The sequence below is a fragment of the Fonsecaea erecta genome (assembly GCF_001651985.1).
Source record: "Fonsecaea erecta strain CBS 125763 chromosome Unknown Scaff1, whole genome shotgun sequence".
Taxonomy (NCBI): domain Eukaryota; kingdom Fungi; phylum Ascomycota; class Eurotiomycetes; order Chaetothyriales; family Herpotrichiellaceae; genus Fonsecaea; species Fonsecaea erecta.
The window spans coordinates 1,425,154-1,444,098 of record NW_017387244.1 but is presented as its reverse complement, the minus strand read 5'-3'; the positions used below and the strand labels follow the sequence as shown (position 1 = coordinate 1,444,098).

The window sequence follows — 18,945 nt, the reverse complement described above, 5'->3', positions numbered from 1 at the left end:
ATGGTGTACCAACGTCAATGTTATAAAAATGCCCGAAGTTGCTTTTTATTCCTTCCGACCACTGAAACTCCTCTTCCAGTTAGACATCCGGCTTGAACTTCCTCCGGACGGTGAGCTTGGGGACCCGGGATCTTCGTCCTCAACCATCGCCAGGCCTTGCGGTGCACTTGCCATAGAAGTTGTCCTCGTAGGGCTGACTGGTTCGCCTCCGGAAAATAGTCGCTCACTGACCCGTCGGGCAAGCCCGGTACCTTTTGCGTCGGGGTTGAAGGCTGGCCGCTGAGCTTCGGGTTCCGGTGGCACGTGGTACTCCCGTCGAGGGCCATCGACGGGGGCAATATCCTCGGCCATAGCGTCTTCATAGCTGGGTGGGGCGTCGTCAGGGATATCTGATTGCTCATGCGGGTGGTAGGAGCCCACTGGAGCAGGGTACGAGTTGATCTCAGACAAAGGGGTTGTCGGCGTCTCTAATGGAGTGACCGGTTGTGAAGACATGCCGTTCAGCTCGGGCGGCCTCGGTGGAGCCAGATGTGAAAGGGCAGGTTGAGGACGAGGATTGTTGGCCATGGCCTTCAACAGCGCCGGAGGAGGAGGGATGCCAGAGTAGACCAAAACCGGTAGACGCAATGGAAAGATCATCAGTTCGGGTCGTACGCCACTAGCCACAGCATGTGCTAAACCAACCGTGACCTCTAGTTCATACCGCCGAGAGATGTTGCAGGTATCAAATGTAGGGCACACAGTATTGGGGAGTGGGAAATCCTCCCACAGCCGAGAAGGGAGTTTCCACTCTTTCTGGCCTTTATCAGAAGGGTTTCCAAGAGGCATGTTCATGTTCGCCTGTGATATCAGTGGCCACTTGGTGGTTTCAGTTCTCTCCAGGTCAAGAGCCCTGACCTGCGTGTAGCCTATCAGTTCAATCTGCAACATCTTGAGGTAGGCGGTGGCTGAGCTGTCATTAAGCTTCTCAACCAATATACGGAGCGGTAGGGCTTCATTGCAGGTGATGATGGCAGGACTGGGAAGACGGGCATCGACCTGAAAGGCGGGAGGCTCCTCCTCAGCGGATGTGGCGGGCGAAGATTTTCTACCGAACAGGCCAGAAATCCTTTTCTGCGACTCGGCCGGGTATCTCTGGAATTGTCTCTTTCGCCTTGCAAACGTCTCCTCATGACGATTGGCAGGCCGAGGCGGCTCGATCGGTAGAAAATAGAAATCGGCAATCTTTGTCACAGATTAGATGTCAAATCGGCGAAGTCATGCTTGGAGGGGCAGCATACCGCTCTGATATTCTCCTGGAAAAATTTAGGGCGGACGACAGTCGCCTTCACATAGTACTTGATTTCCGCTTCACCAGGAAAGAACCCACCCAGTGAGGGCGGCAGTGTCTTCTTCACATGTCTTGTGGTGTCGGGTGCGAACTGAACATTCACATGACCAAGTTTAATGTCTTTCAGGGGACTAGGATTCTTTTGGCAGTCGTTATTGATAGGGATCTGTCCAGCACTGGTCAGCCGCAGTCACCGTGGGGACCCAAGGGCAGTTTCTTCAGGGGTCGGACCTTGAACTCGAACGGATAGATGTACTGCCCGGCGAGGAGGGTGTACGCAGCACCGCTACTTCTTTCTTGAAGCTCGGGTGTCGGGAAGAGGGTGATGACTTTATACAAAAGCTGGAGCCTGATGTGTGAGCCGAAGCTGCGGTGGACGGGAGCGATTCCTCTCACCAACCTTGTGCAGTTCTAGCTCTGTCCTCTTCTTGTCCGAGCGCTCATTGTTGGGGAACTTGGGCACAGCAAGCCGAGTCCGACTTTCACCCTCGAGCTTGACCGTAACTGCGGAGATGGTGGCATCGTTGGGGAGGATGAGGATGACGGTGCCGGAGAGGAAGTCGAGATTTGTGTAGCACCTCTGTACGGGCTCGTCAAATTGAATGCGGACCGACATCGATCCCACGTAGATCAGGCATCAGGGCGTTGAGGTTATCAATGGAGGAACCAGAAGCTGTGCGGGGGGTGGTAAGATGTGATATGACCATGTGGTGTGGTGGGAGGGTGGTGTTGGGTGAGGAGCGGAGCGGAGATGCGAAACGCGGAGAGAAGCACCAGAAACCAGAACCAGGCACCGGCACCAGAGAAGCACCTGAAGAAAGAGGCACACGAGGCACCACCAGAGCCACCAGAGCCACCAAGAGGTTTGGGTTGACTTCGGTCATTAATTATAGGCAGCTATTACGAGCGGGCGTCGGGCGTCGTCCAACCGCAGCAGGTTGGCCGGGCTTGAGGCGGGGCACCGGAGTAACAGGATTTTCCCGGCCTGGACGTCAGTTTATGCAACCGGCATGTGCATTCATCATATTTCGCTGAGAAACACCCATAGCAGGCTTCGAAAACCCAGGTCAATGCTTCGAAGAAGCCGTTCAATGTAGACTAAAGCCCCCCGTGTCCACATCCCGGTCTTCGGTTGCCATGCGCCGAGACCACGACATGTACCATCTCGGATGAAACCAGCTCACCCAACGGCGCGCAAAGCAACCAAGGCTCGCGAAGCCGTCAAGCACACCAAGACATTCTCCGGCTGCTGGACCTGCCGTGATCGACATGTGAAGTGTGACGAGGCGAGGCCCCATTGTGCACGATGTCTCAAAGGCGGATTCCAATGCCAGGGGTACGGCATCAAGCTCGTCTGGGTCGACCCGGACAGTCAAGAACGCGAGCAGAACATCAGACGGGTCATCGGCGCACCCGCCATCTACGACGACGGATCGAATTTTGTGAATGTCGACGTCCACGAGGCGTTGGAGGAAATAGAGAGTATCTCGCCAGGAGCAGCATGTCTGTCATCGGGTCCATTCTCGGTCTTTCCGGTGCAAAGACCCGGAACGAATTATGTTGAGCCATCTCAGGGACCAAAACTGCTGGCACTTCCAAACCGCGAAAGAAGATGTTCGGCTTCGCCAACAGATTGGTCAGAGGGGATCTCGCACGGCAATGGAGATGACCTGATCGAAGTCGTCATCTCCCCATCCACCATCCATCCCCGAACTCCATCCTATGCCCCAGACACGCCCACACAGTGGCCATCAAGTCCAGCTACCCCGCTAACAATACGCCATCTCGACCTTCTCCCCCGGCCTGCTGAACAACGAGACCTTATCCACCACTGGACAAACTTCGTCTGCTGGCACCTAGTTCCCGTGGACCGGCCGGACAACCCTTTCCGCAGCGTCTTCACGCCTATGGCTCTGGCGGGCCTCGCGTCGCCATCAAACCAATCCAACGGACAGATTGCCCTGTTCCACGCGCTGTGCGCCACCTCGGCATTCAGCCGCGGGCAACTCCTCAATGGGGACAGCAAGAACTTCACGCTGGCGATGAAGCACTACAACCTCGCAATCATGCACTTGCGCCACAGCCTAGTGAATTTCAAGGACGGAGATAATGAGCTCGGTCAAGCTCAGCTCCAACGGGGCTCCATCCTCGCCACCATAACTATGTTCTCGGCAATGGACATGATCACCGGTCGTTCGAGCGAATGGCGTACGCATCTGCAGGGCGGAGCCTCCTGGCTGTCCACGATAGAAAAGAGCGAGTGGGATCGCGACAAGTCCTCCTCGATGGTCTACCAAGGTTATCTCGCTATTGCAGCTCTGTGTAACATCAATCTCCCCTCAAGCATCGATGTCGAATCCGAAAGTTTCCTAGGGGACGAGAGAAACTACGTGCTCGATCGATTCTTCGGCCTCACCCGTCCGATACTGAGACACATCGTAGTTATGAATAGCCTGATTAAGCGCATTTCTACCACAGCCTCGGAGCCGCCAACCGCCGAAATGTTGGACGATCTGGAAACCCAACTATACGCCCAAACACCGTCGAATCTTGACCTCTCAGGCCTTCCACCCCTTGCGCAATCCCTAACCCTTCACCACGCCTACGTCTTCTACTATGCCTCGATAGTATATTTCCTTCGTACAGTTCGACGACTCCCTCCGCAAGCGCTGTGCATCCAGAATACGGTTTCGAAAGCTGTTACGCACCTGGAAGACATCGAAAGTTTGGGGGGTGATAGTATAGGCTGTACATTAGTTTGGCCGCCGTTCATAGTGGCGTGCGAGTGCCTAACCGAGGAAATGCAATCCCGGATGCTTAACTGGTATAGAGTGAAGAGAAGGCATGGATTCATGAACCTGGAGATTTCGAAAGATATTGCGAGAGAGTTATGGCGGAGGCGGCAGCTGGCGGGCGACGGAGCTGAGGCGGATGCTGATATACAGTGGCAGGATGTTTTAACGGAGATGAAGATGGATATCGTCCTTGCCTGATTGAGTACATCGAGCAACCCGGCTGAGAAAGACGGGCTTGATGTCGTGAGGATCCAGAGTTCAGCTCAGCCAGCAAATGGGTTGTTGGGATTGATGCTAATGTTCGAATTTGCTGGGAATGAGGAATCGAATGACGAGGGTTGTCTGAATCGTGAATCAAGCCGCTGGAGCAGCACATTTATCGACTCCGTGAGGATCCTCTCAACGGACTCCTGCGCCATAGATGTGGTGGGTACCCGCCCGAACATCCTTTGGTCGATCTCTGAGGCTAGCACCTGTCGCCCTTCGCGCTCAAAAAAGGCAATGAAGTCTTGCACTGTATCCGTATGTGTGCTGTCAACATACGGATCCAAGGGCAATACCGAGTTTGAGAACAGAATTTTGTAGATGTCAAACCATGCATCTGAGCGAGTTCGACCCATTCCACGCCTCTTGATCGCCGTCAACTGATCTTGGGTCATCTTCTCCCGGAAGGGAGAGCTCCGTGGTTGACAAGATCTCCATACAATGTGGGCATCCAAGAACTCTTTCGAGTCAAAGTTCGAGAAGCAGTCGGGCCGACGATGGACGCGATACAAATGCTGTTTCAGGCGAGCAATGTCCCTCAAAAAACAGCTTGAACATCCTCGATAGTTCTGTTCGAGCTCATTGCGTTCAGGGTACCGAGAAGGATCAAATTTCGAGTATGGGCAAGCCAGAAGTTTCGAGGCTGTAATAGTCGGCGATACATCGGGCATCGTGGGGATTTTGCTGCGTCTGGACTCTTGTCCTTCGTCGTCCGGGCGCAGTCTCTTCCGCTGAGAGGTCTGACACAACGGAGGCGTTGTGATAGAGGTTGAAATTCAGACCCCGCTCGTTTGACTAGACGTGCTCCGAGTAGAGCTTGTCTGCGACGAGCTTTTGGCGCCATCTCTGGGCGCGTCTGTCCGCTCCAGGTAAAGTGCAACGAGCATTGTGACGAGCGCAACTAGTGGCGTCGCTGATTTTGGTGAATCGCTGAAAGTCGCCCACACAACAGAATCGTCCCCCCCTCCCAAAAAAAGATGCTTCTCCATCAGATTCGATCCAAGATGAACACGATGAGTTCGAAGGGGACAGGGACAATGACGAAGACTGTAGGGTTGGGAAGACAATGACATTCTCTTGTGAATCGGCTGTTGCCCACTGTTCTTGAAATCGAGGTCCCGCATCTTCATCAGCGTTCTGGACCCTTTCAAGCCACTTGTCGACGCTTTCAGGCAGATGTCTTGTTAAATGATCTCCAGTCAAAACACCGAGCTTTATTTCCGGTGCCTCCGGAATAAACTCTTCAACAAACGATATTTCTTTGCTCAAAACGAGTCCGGCCAACGACTCCTGTCTGAGCTCGGCACTGAGAGGTTGTGTTTTGGGTTAAGGAGGCGCTGGAAAAGCCCAAGGGAGATCCCAAAGCACTGGGCACAAAGGTGATTGAGCGGGAAAAGGTTCGGGATGGGGCCGTGACATACTGTCAAAGGAAGAAGAGCGAGCATCGCTTTGACGGCAAAGGAAATTCTAACATGGGTAAAATTCAGACATATGACTTAGTTGAAAGGAACGAGACAGTGCCATGAAAGACATACCTCTCAAAAGTCACCAAAGTATTTTTGACGGATTCGCTCCATCGAAAGCTCTTGCGGCTGCGGATCCAAAAATCGATCAATCTCATGACCCCAGAAAGAGCTCTGAGGGTTGACCTGATAAGCAGTAGTGTATTTCCAGTAAGCTAGATACCATCCAGAGCTTTTCCAGTCAATGATCCCAGCAACCTGGCCTCCTCTCACTAGCAAATTAAGGCTGCTTAGATTACCGTGCGTAAAGACCAAGGGCCATTGTCCACTGTGAAGTTTAATGAGCTCATTAATCTCTAGCTTATTTCCCGGATCGAAGGAAATAACATTCCCTAGATAGCTGTGAAAATCGGCGATATAGCTAAACGGCCCGAATCGGGACGAAGAACCTGGTAGGCGACAATCGAATAGTTACCCGCCTTCAACATTTGCAGTACCCTGGCCTTGTGATGATGAAATACTTCGCATTTCTCGTATCATCTCTTTCAGCTGCGAAAGAACTGTTGTCTGTGACTTAGGGCTTCGATCTAATCATCTGTTGCCGAGCATGTCACCTTCAATTCTTTCCATCACGATATACGTTTAGCCATGGTGAGTGAATGCGCAAAGGATCTTGGGTACCAGGATCAACGTGTGTTCGGAAATGAAGTGTATGGCGGATGCCTCAGACAGGTTGACAAGCTGATCGTATTTGATGCAGATTCATTTCGAAAGGAGGACGCGGCCACCTGTGCAGTCGCCAGCGTTTGAAAAGTCTGACAGTGATAATCACAAGCAGGCAATAGAGTACTCAGTTATTGACTGGTGGTGACTGTGCCACGCAAGTAACGGCCGAACTGCTCTGAGCTCTCGGCACGCTCACGCAGACGGTGCCGCTTTTAAGACGACCTGTCCGCGACTCACCCTTTTCTCACTTTCTTCTCAATATCCTCAAGCAAAGCGTACTGGGTCAAGGCCTTTTCCATACCTTTGATACTGAGCTTTGATGAGGAAACATTTTTTTCCATAGCACTTGTAGATAGTCATGTCCAGTCAATTTGAGTAGATGCTATCAATGCGGATGAGAAATCCCAAGATTGTCTGGCCTCAAGCCTAAGTTTCATTGCTCGATTGATCATTGATTCGTCAAATCTCAAGAACTTGAGAAGGACTGTTTCTTCATGATTTTGCAATATCACATCACCGGCTCAAAAATGGCGTACATATGTGCTAGCACGATATGTAGCTTTGTATTCCATCCCAAAACTCACGAAATTCCCAGAACATGAAGAAAAAGAAAAGGGAGAAAAGAAAAAGAGGAGTGGAGAAATATGTATTAACGGCGATCTTTTTGAAAAAAATGATTAAGCCTGGGGTAAACTTTAGGCGTCGTCGATCTGCCTGTCCAGTGGAGCGGGGCCTATGGTAGTCAAGCGTGTCTAGATGACTCTCGTGAATCAGACGATGCATGTGTAATTGGACACATCGGAGAACTGCATTCAAGAGAAACGCGTGAGGAAACTAGTAGTGAGCAAATCTTGTTGCAACTCATGATGCAAGGACCGGCAATGCGTCCATTCTCTCATTCCTCCAATCCGTATAATAAAAAAGGCATGACTCTCGAGGCCTGCTGACGGGCAGTGTTCTCGCCTAGGAGATCGCTGAGGTCCGATCAACAAAGGCAGGGCCAGTTGGAGTGAATCGGGTGACCAGGCGAGCCGGGGGTGCGTATAGGGCGGCATCACCCTCGTCCCAAGGGAGGGTGAGCCGCGAGCAGATTTACACGCCTTGGCGTTTCATTATTATTGCCAATCGCCGTGCAGCTTGATACTGTACAAGTTGCAAGAGCTGAGCAAAGCGAAAGCCCCAAGCTCACTCTCCAAGTGTCAATATCTCCTTCTGTCGAGAAGCCATTGGCTTCCCTGTCGTCGCACTGGAGAAGGTGCACGTTGGAGAGCACGAAAACATTGCGACAATGATACACGTGGCAGAATTGCCGTCGGCCCATAGATTCCATTCTCTTGTTCTTCGATTACGCACTCAATAGACCAATTCCTTTGCCTTTCTTTCGTGTTTGTGCAACATGTATCACCTTGTCCGCTCCCTGTATCTCTACGCAACTAGCAAGCCAGGTAAGCTCCGCCCGACCGCAACTGTACCTTGCGAACGAGGCTGATCTGACCCGCTGGTAATCAGAGTACTCCATCATCCTCTTAGGCCTCGACAACGCAGGCAAAACCACCCTTCTCTCACAGATAAAAGCCCTTTTCAACACCACCGCTGACCCGGTCGCTGGCCAGACAGGCGATGCTCCCGCCTCAGACACCGCAGGTAACACTGTGCCCACTGTGGGCCAAAATGTCGCGACCATCGATCTGCCCGAGATGTACTTGAAGATCTGGGATGTGGGTGGACAAATGAGTCTGAGGAAGCTATGGACGAGCTACTACAAAAGCGCGCATGCGGTGGTATTCGTGGTGGATAGTACCGACCTTGGGAGTGGAGAGATCGACGAGTCGCCCAAGACGCCCGGGTGGCATGGGCGTAAGAAGAGTTATGTCGGGAAGAGCGGCGATGAGGACGAGCCACAGACACCGTGGACTCCGATGACGCCTATGACACCAGGGTATTTCTCGTCTGGACCGCCCCAGGGTCGATTAGACGAATGTCGAGCGGTTCTAGAAAGCGTGCTCGAAAACGACGACACGGCTGGAATTCCGATCCTGATCCTCGCCAACAAACAAGACAGGGAAGATTGTCTCGAGGTTGTTAGGATCAAGGAAGGCTTCGTGAAGAAAGTGTTCGAAGGGGAGAAAGGAGGAATGGTTCGAGATAGCCGTGTCCTACCAGTGAGCGCTCTGAAAGGAACGGGAGTCAAAGAGGCCGTCGAATGGGTCAAAAGCCGTGTTGTGTGGAACAAAGAAAGTCGTCCACCGATAATGAGGTGAACGTTGCCTATTTGATGATCCATGACCAATGCCATGTGTCGAGAGACCCTCTCAACTACCTTCTCGGGAGAAGTGAAAGAAACGATTATCCACAGCCATTGCAGAGATGCATCAAGCCGTCCAGGTCTCAAGCGCCTCGATCTTCAGCAAAGCAGCCGCAGTGTCCCTCGCAGTTACTTCCAAAGCTGTCCACTCGAACTGGAACACTTCATCGGCATCCTTCGTATCGAGCCTTGGGAGGGCCAAATTCGAAGCCTCGTCATTGTCCTCGCCAATCCGATCTGAAATATCCAACATAGACTGCTTTCGCAGCGTATCGGCGATTTGATTGAAGATCATAGGGCGTCCGACTACGAACCGCCTGTTAGCTGCCCCGGGATTTCTGAGTGCGAGTATTTGGACTTTCGCGAGATCGCGGACATCAATCTAATTACAGTCCATAGGTCAGCGTTCTCATTCCAAAAGGGGCCAATCCACTGGCTGTTGCGGGAACGGAGAGTTGTACTCACACATCCTGGAAACGCCGTCGCCGGCACCTTGCCGCTCTCGCTCTTCTTGCTGTTCATGATGGCATAAATCAAGCCATTGCTGAAATTGATCTTCTCTACTCCAGCCACCCGCTGCAACATTGGACCGAAAATCAAGGGCGGCATAAAGTTGGACACCGTGAAGGATGGTTTCTCTTCTTCCATGAACTTCCACAACGCTTGCTCGGCGAGCTTTTTGCCAACACAGTACGAGATCTGGAGTAAAGCGAGCGGTAGTTTTAGCAAATGTACTGGAGACTGAGGCCACCCTCGACTCCGAAGATCCCCTGTTTACACTGGCAAACCTTTTTTACTGTGTGACGACGGAAAGGAAACACGGGATACACTCACATAATTATTCTCCGCCTTCACCGCGTCTTCTCTGCCCAAGGGAAGCCACTCCCCATTCCCGAATACTCTGCTCTTGATATCTTCCTGGCTGCCGAGCGTGATTGCATTGAGACTACCCGTCACACTCACGGCCTTCACATTCTTTCCGTACGTCTTGGCACTCTGCAGTAAGCCCAGGTTGCCCAAGACGTTGGGTTTTTCGAAGGACTCTTCAAAGCTGGTGCCGTCGGGGATATCGACCATGGGCGCTGCGACGTGGACAACGAACTCTATGTCCGGGTGTGTCTGGAAGACAGAGTCGAAGGCACCGCGGACGGTGAAGTCGGGGACTGGGTGGACGGTAATCCTCGAGACCGGCCAGGAAGGGTTGTTGGCGAGCAGTAACTCGGCGGAGGAGGGTGAGCGGACTGCCAGAACAACGTTGTGGTTCTGGGCGAGAAGCTCATCGAGGACTGTAGCCCCCACGAAGCCTGAGCCCCCAGTTAACAGCGTGGTACTGGTGTGCATGCTGATGATGATTGGGAATTTTGGGGGGACTTAGGCGGAACTGGAAACTTCGCACTTCAGGCAAGGATAGTCATGAAATATGGAGGAAAGGCAGGAAGGAAAGGCTGTTGAAGTAGATTCTGTCCGAATTGAACTTGTGACACGTACTTATACTGCTGATTTGCTTCAGCCACTTGGGCATGCATTGCCATTGTCACCCTCCCTGCCATGACCCGCCCTAGCATTTCTCAGCACGGAATATACAACAGTGAGGCGGGGCCAATATTAGGTCAAAGCATAGCACTATAAGATTGCTGGCCTCAAAGGGTCGTACAGGCGGGCTTTTCGAGAACCCATTTCAAGAGGCAGTTCAAGCCAATGCCATGGCGGAGGTGCTTTGTCAGCCTTTCGGGTGGCCCTCATTGGACCATTTCTCAAATAGGCAGCACGAGATTGCCGCATAAGGACAGGAATGTTGAAGGAGTGCATTGTCCTTCAGATCATCTTTGTCCTGGAGTCGCAGAACTATCTTAAATGAGTTGTATTTCTTCATGATCGAATTTCCTGCGGAGGTTGCAGTCATATCCAGCATTCCTGGTGCTTATCAAAGCCGATGCATTGCAAATCGATGTTCATTTGCTTGAGCATCATGTCCATGGTGAAGCACTGGCAACACAAAATGCAAAATTAGTGCGCACAAGGGAAGGATCCCGACCTTTGGACTCACGTTCTCTTCAGGCTCGGTATCGCCCTCTCCATCCACACGTTCTGGTTGGTCAATTTCCTCCACCTCCTCAACGTCGTCCGCCCGTCTGCCAGTGGGCGCCTTCGTGTTATCGTCCTTCCACGGACGTGAGTCCTCTTGGAGCTGTCGTCGCCATTGGGTAACACCTCCCATACGGTCAATTCTCTCTTTAGCATCAGCAAAGAGCTCTTCTGCTGCCTCTTGAGCGATAGTCCGCCATCGGGATATCAGAGTCTGCAGTTCCACATCCTGCTTTGACCCTTCAACCTGAAGAGCTTCCTCTGCCGTCTGAAGAGACTGGCGCAGTTGAGTCAGCTGGATGGACAGTGCAGTATGCTGCTTCTGGAGATCCCTCAATCCTAATTCGGCAGGTGTCAGTCGAAAAGAAGATCGCGGCATCGAGACGCTCCGAAGAGATGATTGGATGTCTGGTTTTATGTCTAGTGATGACGGTTGAAGGTTGGAGGAAAGCCCTGCAGCCGGAACCTGGGTATGAGCTTGTTCAGCAGATGGCTGAGGCTGAGGGTTAGTTGAGCGAAGCGGTGAACGAAAAGGTTTGTTTAGGAACCCGCCAGGTTGGTGCAGCTTTCTTCTCTTCGCAGGATGCATTCCGATTCCTAGCCAGAGCGAATATCAAATAGCCCTTGCCGTTATTATCTCTGGATTACCACCACCATGGCCCTGACCATGGCCCAGCTTCTGTGGACGGGAAGACGTGGAAATAGGCAGAGGAGGCGTGGCTGTTGGATGACCCAACAGGCGAATTGCTCGGCGATGATGTGGGAAATATTAGTCGATGACAGGCGTATCGGCGGTGGCCAGCTTCAGTAGATACGGCGACCAAGATTTTCGGTGGATTGCTTCTTCCGGGCAGTTGACCAAGGTTGACCCAGAAAGTGACTGGCGAAGGAGAGAGCATCACGAGAGGGAGGCAAAAGCTAAAGTGGCCGCAGGACGCGGGAGTGGATTGACCGCGCAAGTGATAGAAGCCGCGCTGCCGCATGCGGCTAGCGCATCCACGCATTTTGCTCCTGACTAGAAATGCAGGCGGCCGGGCGGGGCCCTGCACGGACGGTGCATCATTGTTGTGTCTGACAGCCGTTCGCGCCGAGTCCAGGGCCTAATTGGCGGTAACTGGCACCATGGCCGTGCCCAGACTTCAAATGACCCCCCTGATTTCGCCCGATGCGGGTTCTCGCAACACCCAAACCGAAAAACCCTGGTCGCTTCATCCTTCTCTCTTCTGAGAGAGCAGCAAACCGCGCTGTGCCCTCTCACTGCTCGCCGCCTCCCGTTCTGCCGTCACACGCGCCTCTCAAACCCTCAGCCCTCTCACTTTTCTCTTGCGCTCCCCAGATCTGATCTGAGCCAACCCAAACCCAAACCCATACCCATAACCACGCAAAAATCCCAAGCCATGCCATCCAGAATGATCCGGCCACTTACACACAAAATCACACGCCAGGTCCAGCTCCAGCACCGTCTTTGTCTCATCCCCTTCAACTCTCATGCCCACCTCATCATCACTTTTTCTACTACTCATCATCACCCTTTCTACCCATCAACCTGCACTCACCCACCATGACCACTCGTCACCCGCCTATTCCACCCTTACCGACAACACACTACTAAGTTGACCACAATAATAATACCCTCGCACCTCAGCTTCACGCACGGGCAAATAAACTCAGCCACTTGCCAACTGCCGCCAGAACAGGCCTTACCAAAGCTGAACCGCTGACTGCACACACACCAACAATTCTGCCTCCCTACCGAAAACCTCGCTGCCGTTTTTCACCTCAACGCCTTTGAACATACCACCGTTCATGGCTATGTCCTCCTCAAGTACGACGGGTCGGTCACCCTCGGCCTCGGCCAAAGTCGACAAGAACAAAAAGCAAAGCAAGATAGTAACACTCAAGGTATCTCCGAAAATCCTGCGTGGCTTCGAGGAGCCTTCAGCCAAATCAGAAGAGCAGTCTACAGCCTCAGCAGCGTCGTCTCCTCCCGCTGCAGCCGAGGAAACATCGACTCTGAAAGTCCCTGAAGTCAATGACAATGCATCCGAGGCCGCCTCAACCCCGGCCCCGACGCCCGCCGATGCTGCCGATGCGTCCAATGGCGATGGCTCGAAGAAGCGCAAAGGAGGCTCACTCGCAGGCACCAAGCGAAATCTTGGACAAATGTCCGAAGTGAACGGACTACCAAAACCTCGAGGCAAACCTGGTCCGAAAAAGAAACCCAGACTGTAAGTACACACGAGCTCCGTGGCGGCACTGTTTCTGACGCCTGCACGCGCACATTACTGACTCTACGCCTGTAGTGATGACGGTACCATCGATCATGGCGGCCTCAAGGGTTCGACCCCCGCCGGACTTAATATTGGACACAAATTAGGCCCCAAGGCCAATCAAGGTGCCATCAATGCGGGCCTTCGTGCTCTCGATCGTTCTGGGAAACCCTGCCGCAAATGGAGCAAAAAGCCTTTCACTCTTAAGAGTTTCACCGGCGTGGTCTGGGAACTCGCTTCATGGCGAGGTACAGAGAGACCGCAGACGCTCAACGGCGAAGAGTCCAGCGAGAACAACCAAATCTCACAACAAAGTTCCAGCGACATCAAACCTAACGAAAGTGATGTCGCCATGGATAGCAATGCTGGCGATCAAGCAGATACCATGCTCATGTCGACGCCCGCCGCCAGTTCTCCGGCGCCAATGCCACCTCCATCGGCAGCCATTGCTGCTCAAGGTTGATTGATTGATCGTATCAGAAACGGCCACTTGTTGTCAGTGGTCCAGTCTTACCGCCTGGCGACGTCTGACGCCCCCAAAATTGTCGGCGAAATGGAATACATCTTGTCGCATTCCAAAAAGTTGGGAGCATTTTTCGATCCCTGCATTGTCATAATGCTAGAGCCGGGAGAGCCCAGAATGGCACCGGTCACAATGTGCTTCACCATACAGCATGGCGTTTTCGGGATCATGATTGTATTTTGGTTCTTGTCATCTGCATGCAAACCGGAGGATTATGTTTTGCAAGGGACTTGTACTACAATACGCAGGGGATCAACTCTTAGCAACGGTTCTTTGGTGGCATGCACCGGGGAAGGGGAAGGGTTTTCAGGTTGATCCATTCGGGCGTTTCTCTTGCTACGGGCTGTATGAATAGACGAGAATGAAGAAACATACATTGATCCAATCCCAGACATTCACGACCTGGCTCTCTCAGATGGTGTCATAGCGGCGTGGTGTCAGGTGTAATCATGCTGGCGTGTGCTTGGTCTGGTGCTCGTGCTGTTTCGGTCGAGGCGGCCCCCGCAACTGCTTAACTAGCAGTAACCACTTGCCACCCAACGACCGCCCCATAGGGACCTCTATTATTGCATCAATGATCTCCCTGGAACCCGTATCAGCACGATAACGGCATCTGCGATGCTCTTTCGTCCCTTCTCACAGGGTACCAGTTGATTCAGTCCTTGAAAACACCGTTGCTCGGGGTGTGAACGAAAGAGACGAGCATGCCTTGAGCCGAATTGTCTGCGCACTTTCCCACGTCTGACTTCCAGGCCAAACGACCTCCAGCAAACCCACCGACTGCACCACTCACCGCGTGACCCTTTCACCGATTCCCTCCTCTCGGTCTCTACGGAGGCGGCGATTTACCATCCCCGTCCATTACGCCCTCCGTTCTGGACCGCGATGACTGACGGCAGTGCGTCGGGCAGTAACAGCCGATCGAGTCAATTCGGTGGTAATGTGCCTCGACGTTTGTCATATGCTTCTGTAGCCTCAGGCGCAACTGCTCAAGCCCACCCAGCTCGATCCGGTGCGTTTTCCCATCTCGTGTCAACGATTCCTAGCGACCTGAGCCCTCCTATGTACCAACGAGAGCAACAATACCAAAGACGACATTCGGAGCAAGACCAGGACAGCCTCGGAGTCCACCACTGGCGAAAACCAACACCTCTACCTTCATACTCACGAAAGTTTGCCAACAACCCGAATCTCGGGATGAACGCAATGTCTCCCAATCCTTTCTTCATCCCTTCATATCTGCGACATTCTCGATACATGGCAAAGTTGGAAGCTGCCCACAAGGCCAGGGTGAAGAAAGAGCGTGAACAACCGGCTGGGGGTCCTTCCGCACTCAACTCATTCTCTACGAGTGCTGGAAGTACAAGGTTAGCGCCATCGCATCGTGGCATGACCTACGATATTATCGAAAGCAACCCCCCCAAAGAAGAAGACGTTTTACCTTCGTTACCCTCCAGGTGGAGCGAGCAAGACAAATATCCGGGTTTGGATGTGATCGATGGTCAAGACCTGAAATACAGCGGGGCACCAAGCAAGGCCGACATTGAAGCAGCGTCTGTCAGAACCGACCATCCAATGCCACCCGCATGTGGGATATACTATTTCGAGGTGGAGATCAAACAGAAGACCAAGGACACGCCCATCTCCATTGGGTTTTCCACAAGTGAAGCGTCACTCGAGCGTTTACCAGGCTGGGAGACGAACTCCTGGGGATATCATGGGGACGATGGAAAATTGTTCTTTGGAGACCACGCAGGCCGTAGCTATGGCCCAATCTTTGGCGCAGGCGATGTCATTGGGTGCGGAATCAACTTCAACACCTGCCAGGCCTTCTTCACCAAGAATGGACAGGACCTTGGTATATGTTTCCCCGAACTCAAGAAGGATGTGAAATTGTATCCCTCGATTGGCGTGAAAAAGCAACCCGGCGCGTTATTGGCAGCCAATTTCGGCCAGCGACCTTTTGTCTTTGACATCGAGGACAGGGTGCTATCTGAGCAGGTGAAAGTGTCAAGAGAGATTGCAAAGGCCAAAGTTACATCATTACGACCGCAACGGGACGAAAACACCCTCATCCAGGAGTTGGTGGCGCAGTTCCTCGCGCACGACGGCTATGTTGAGACAGCAAAGGCGTTTGCAGAGGAAATGAGAAGAGAAAAACAATCATTGAATAATGCTCTGCCTCCAACCACATCGACGGCTCGCGAACGGGACGACACTGACGCGGTACACCGACAACGTGAGTTAAGTCGGATCCTTTTACTGACCCTAGTGCTGACATATTTAGGGATACGGCGTGCAATTTTCTCCGGAGACATCGACCAAGCTCTCGAAATCACTCACGCACAGTTTCCTGTTGTTCTAGCGGACAACCCGGACATTGAGTTCCGACTGAAATGCCGAAAATGGATCGAGCTCATTGGCAAGTCGACGGAGCTCGATACACCGACACACCCAAGCGGGCATGAACGGAAGGCCAGTAACAGACTAGAAACAAATTCTGGAGTGGATGATGATTTCGCTCAAGATATGGAACTCGATGAGCAGCCGAACGGGGACAGTCGTGCTAATGGCGAGGGCAAGTCGCGGGCTGATGACGGTGCCTTGCAACACGTTCAGCGCCTCAATGAGGCGATGTTGTACGGCCAAGAACTGCATCGAGAATTCCGGGACGAGGACGGGGACTGGGCGAAGGCATTGCGGGATATTTCCAGCCTGGTGGCATACAACGATCCCAGAGGCAGCGTGAATGGACATCTGTTGGACCCTGCCGGCAGAGTTACTGTCGCAGAGGAGCTGAATTCTGCCATTCTAGGTGTGTGCTCTTCCGAATCTTTCCTTTTGACTCACTAACACATTGCAGTCTCCCTTGGACGTTCCCCTTCCGCTGCTTTGGAGACAGCGTGGAAGCAGACAGAAGCCCTGATTGATGTTCTCAGCGAAGAAGGGGGACCCGCTGCTTTTGTCAATCTCCAAGCAACGTTCTCGTCTTGACCGCCGATGACCTTGAGGATGGCTCGCTACCGCTGTACCAGCTGATAAGTGGCTCATCTGATCGTGCTGCTTCCTTGGATAGTCTTGCCAGCGGCAGGAGAGGCCTGGGTGAGATATTGCCATGCTCTACAATGGGTTGTTTACCGAGAATATGTTGGTGAGGAAGATTCATCTCATGCAAAAGGCGTTAGCGGCTTGGGGATACTGGAATAGGTTCAACTGCTTCACAATGGAACAACGAATCCCACGGCGGTTAACAGGGAATATACTCTCCCCGTGTATGCGATGTGTACCTAGAGAGGAGGGGATTATTGCAAGCCCTGATCCATCATCGATCTGAGCGAACTTCGAAGTTGTGGCTCTGCTCCTACTTATTGGCTGAAAGTGGCTTTCCATCGAGTCTTCCTGGTATTTGTCTCGGGTGACAACCCCAATTGATACGTTGTATAGCAGCATTGTCCTGCTCCAAGTACGATGCTGTTGATTCTGCTATGCATGGATGGAGGACTGCTCTTGGATCCTCCTGATGCCCACGACCATCATTCAAATCTCAGACTGACATTGAATCCCGTTGTCAAATGGGTAGAGGATGAAGCTATCGTCAAGCCGATGCAGGTAGGCATTTATCGAGCGCAGGATGGGCAGTTCTAGGTCTATCCAACCCGTAAGTCCTCTCACTTCAATTACTATCAATGGACTTTTCGGGTAGAGTCTCGTTTTCAGTTAAGACGGATCTAGCAACTTTCTGTCTTCATCGCGTATCCCAAACAACAGCGACATGGCCAGCCTTTGATCGCACGAGAGGTCGTATCGAGCACCAAACGCCTATCGCACCCAGATGCCCCACCTTTACGCCTCCGCAGCGGCGGCTTTGAGTTGTAAGACTCTGCCCTCGAGCACGCAGCCCAAAGCCCTCTCCAATGCAACCACAAAGGCTACTTGGACCTGTGCCTCGCCATGCTCCGTGACGAGCTGTGCCCCGGTGGGTTTGCTTTCCTGCAGCCCCATGTTTCCGATCTTATCCCAATTCACCTGGTTGACAAGAGTAGTCCGCAAGGCCTCTGCATCGTCCACAGAGACTCCAATCTGTCGCATCGCATCAATGGCCTTGGAGTCCGCAAACGGCCACAAGGCGTCGCCCCAGCCGTCCACACATTGGATCCTCCGACAGAAGATTTCCCCGCCTGTCACGGCGAGGCCGGGGACGGTCGACTTGATGTGCTCGATCACGCCGGTGGGCCCGTCGTCGTTCGCCTCCTGAGCCAGCTCGAACATGGACTCGGAGTCGCGATACAGCTCGGCGGTGCGGAAGATGTACGACGCGGTCTTCTGCCGATGCTGTGTCCGCGCGGCTTCGAGGGCTTCCCACACCCCCTTCTCGCCCGCAGAGACGATCGCCTCGGGCGTGTTCAGCCGGAAGGGCTCGTTCAGCAGCGTGCGAATGCTCCTCATCCCCAGCTTGTGCGAGAGAGGCTTTGAAAGCATGTGTGCGCAGAGCAAGTGCTCAAAGGCCGTGAAACTCGACGGCGAAGTCAGCGCATAGGACTTGTACTCCTCGGACGACACCTTGGCGTGTTCGAGTTCGTCCGCGGGGAAGCAATAGGCCATCGCCGAAGGCGAGAGCAGGAAATTGAGGAGCTGTTTTGACGAGGGCCCAGAGTCGTTCGTGTCACGAGGTGAATTGCTCGAGTCCTGTCGTGGCGCCTTGATGGCTGCTTCGGACACGGAGGAATGGGTCGGCGGCTCTTTACGCTTCTGGCCGGCATGTGCAGATTCTTCTTCATCTTCTTCTTCTGGCTGTTCTGTTTCCGTCTCCGTCTCCGTCTCCTCCTCTCCTTGGGGTTCGGAATTGGCATCAGAATATGGCTCTGGTTCTTCAAGCGCCGTCTTATTCTCCTGTTCGGCCTCTTTCTCGGCCTGCTGTTCCTTGCGTGCCATTTTCGGTGAAGTCGATGAAGTCTATAAACGTCCAGTCAAGAGTCTGGGTCAGCGGATTGGGACAACGAGGGCCATTTCCTCTACTAGAGAGATCTATTCGCTGCTGAAAAGCCAACATCTCGTATCTCAATCTCGGAGTCATGTCGTTAGTAGCCAGGAGACTGCTCGAAGAAGTCATGACGTATAGGAAGGGACCTGGGGAAAGTTCCCTGTACATATAGTTCGGAAAGGGGCTGAGCGGAGAGCCAATGT

At 52.9% G+C, this 18,945-nt stretch overlaps 8 protein-coding genes across 8 annotated transcripts; 4 read left to right on the top strand and 4 right to left on the bottom strand.

The window, feature by feature from the left end:
• Positions 1 to 45: 45 nt before the first annotated feature.
• On the bottom strand, positions 46 to 1,946 carry AYL99_00498 (hypothetical protein; the record flags this gene model as incomplete). Its single annotated transcript, XM_018832014.1, has 4 exons — positions 46 to 1,224; positions 1,281 to 1,496; positions 1,562 to 1,672; positions 1,731 to 1,946. 4 exons carry the CDS (start codon positions 1,944 to 1,946, stop codon positions 46 to 48), a joined length of 1,722 nt encoding a protein of 573 aa, XP_018697893.1.
• Positions 1,947 to 2,499: 553 nt separating this feature from the next.
• On the top strand, positions 2,500 to 4,323 carry AYL99_00497 (hypothetical protein; the record flags this gene model as incomplete). Its single annotated transcript, XM_018832013.1, has 1 exon — positions 2,500 to 4,323. One exon carries the CDS (start codon positions 2,500 to 2,502, stop codon positions 4,321 to 4,323), a length of 1,824 nt encoding a protein of 607 aa, XP_018697892.1.
• A 3,651-nt stretch (positions 4,324 to 7,974) lies between these two features.
• On the top strand, positions 7,975 to 8,839 carry AYL99_00496 (hypothetical protein; the record flags this gene model as incomplete). Its single annotated transcript, XM_018832012.1, has 2 exons — positions 7,975 to 8,023; positions 8,088 to 8,839. The coding sequence occupies 2 exons, from the start codon at positions 7,975 to 7,977 to the stop codon at positions 8,837 to 8,839; spliced, it is 801 nt and encodes a 266-aa protein (XP_018697891.1).
• A 111-nt stretch (positions 8,840 to 8,950) lies between these two features.
• On the bottom strand, positions 8,951 to 10,224 carry AYL99_00495 (hypothetical protein; the record flags this gene model as incomplete). Its single annotated transcript, XM_018832011.1, has 3 exons — positions 8,951 to 9,265; positions 9,349 to 9,582; positions 9,718 to 10,224. The coding sequence occupies 3 exons, from the start codon at positions 10,222 to 10,224 to the stop codon at positions 8,951 to 8,953; spliced, it is 1,056 nt and encodes a 351-aa protein (XP_018697890.1).
• A 558-nt stretch (positions 10,225 to 10,782) lies between these two features.
• On the bottom strand, positions 10,783 to 11,347 carry AYL99_00494 (hypothetical protein; the record flags this gene model as incomplete). The annotated part of the gene is made up of 2 exons (XM_018832010.1): positions 10,783 to 10,869; positions 10,931 to 11,347. The coding sequence occupies 2 exons, from the start codon at positions 11,345 to 11,347 to the stop codon at positions 10,783 to 10,785; spliced, it is 504 nt and encodes a 167-aa protein (XP_018697889.1).
• A 1,427-nt stretch (positions 11,348 to 12,774) lies between these two features.
• On the top strand, positions 12,775 to 13,701 carry AYL99_00493 (hypothetical protein; the record flags this gene model as incomplete). Its single annotated transcript, XM_018832009.1, has 2 exons — positions 12,775 to 13,196; positions 13,272 to 13,701. The coding sequence occupies 2 exons, from the start codon at positions 12,775 to 12,777 to the stop codon at positions 13,699 to 13,701; spliced, it is 852 nt and encodes a 283-aa protein (XP_018697888.1).
• Positions 13,702 to 14,646: 945 nt separating this feature from the next.
• On the top strand, positions 14,647 to 16,755 carry AYL99_00492 (hypothetical protein; the record flags this gene model as incomplete). The annotated part of the gene is made up of 3 exons (XM_018832008.1): positions 14,647 to 16,000; positions 16,049 to 16,576; positions 16,625 to 16,755. 3 exons carry the CDS (start codon positions 14,647 to 14,649, stop codon positions 16,753 to 16,755), a joined length of 2,013 nt encoding a protein of 670 aa, XP_018697887.1.
• An 849-nt stretch (positions 16,756 to 17,604) lies between these two features.
• On the bottom strand, positions 17,605 to 18,693 carry AYL99_00491 (hypothetical protein; the record flags this gene model as incomplete). Its single annotated transcript, XM_018832007.1, has 1 exon — positions 17,605 to 18,693. The coding sequence occupies one exon, from the start codon at positions 18,691 to 18,693 to the stop codon at positions 17,605 to 17,607; it is 1,089 nt and encodes a 362-aa protein (XP_018697886.1).
• Positions 18,694 to 18,945: the final 252 nt, after the last annotated feature.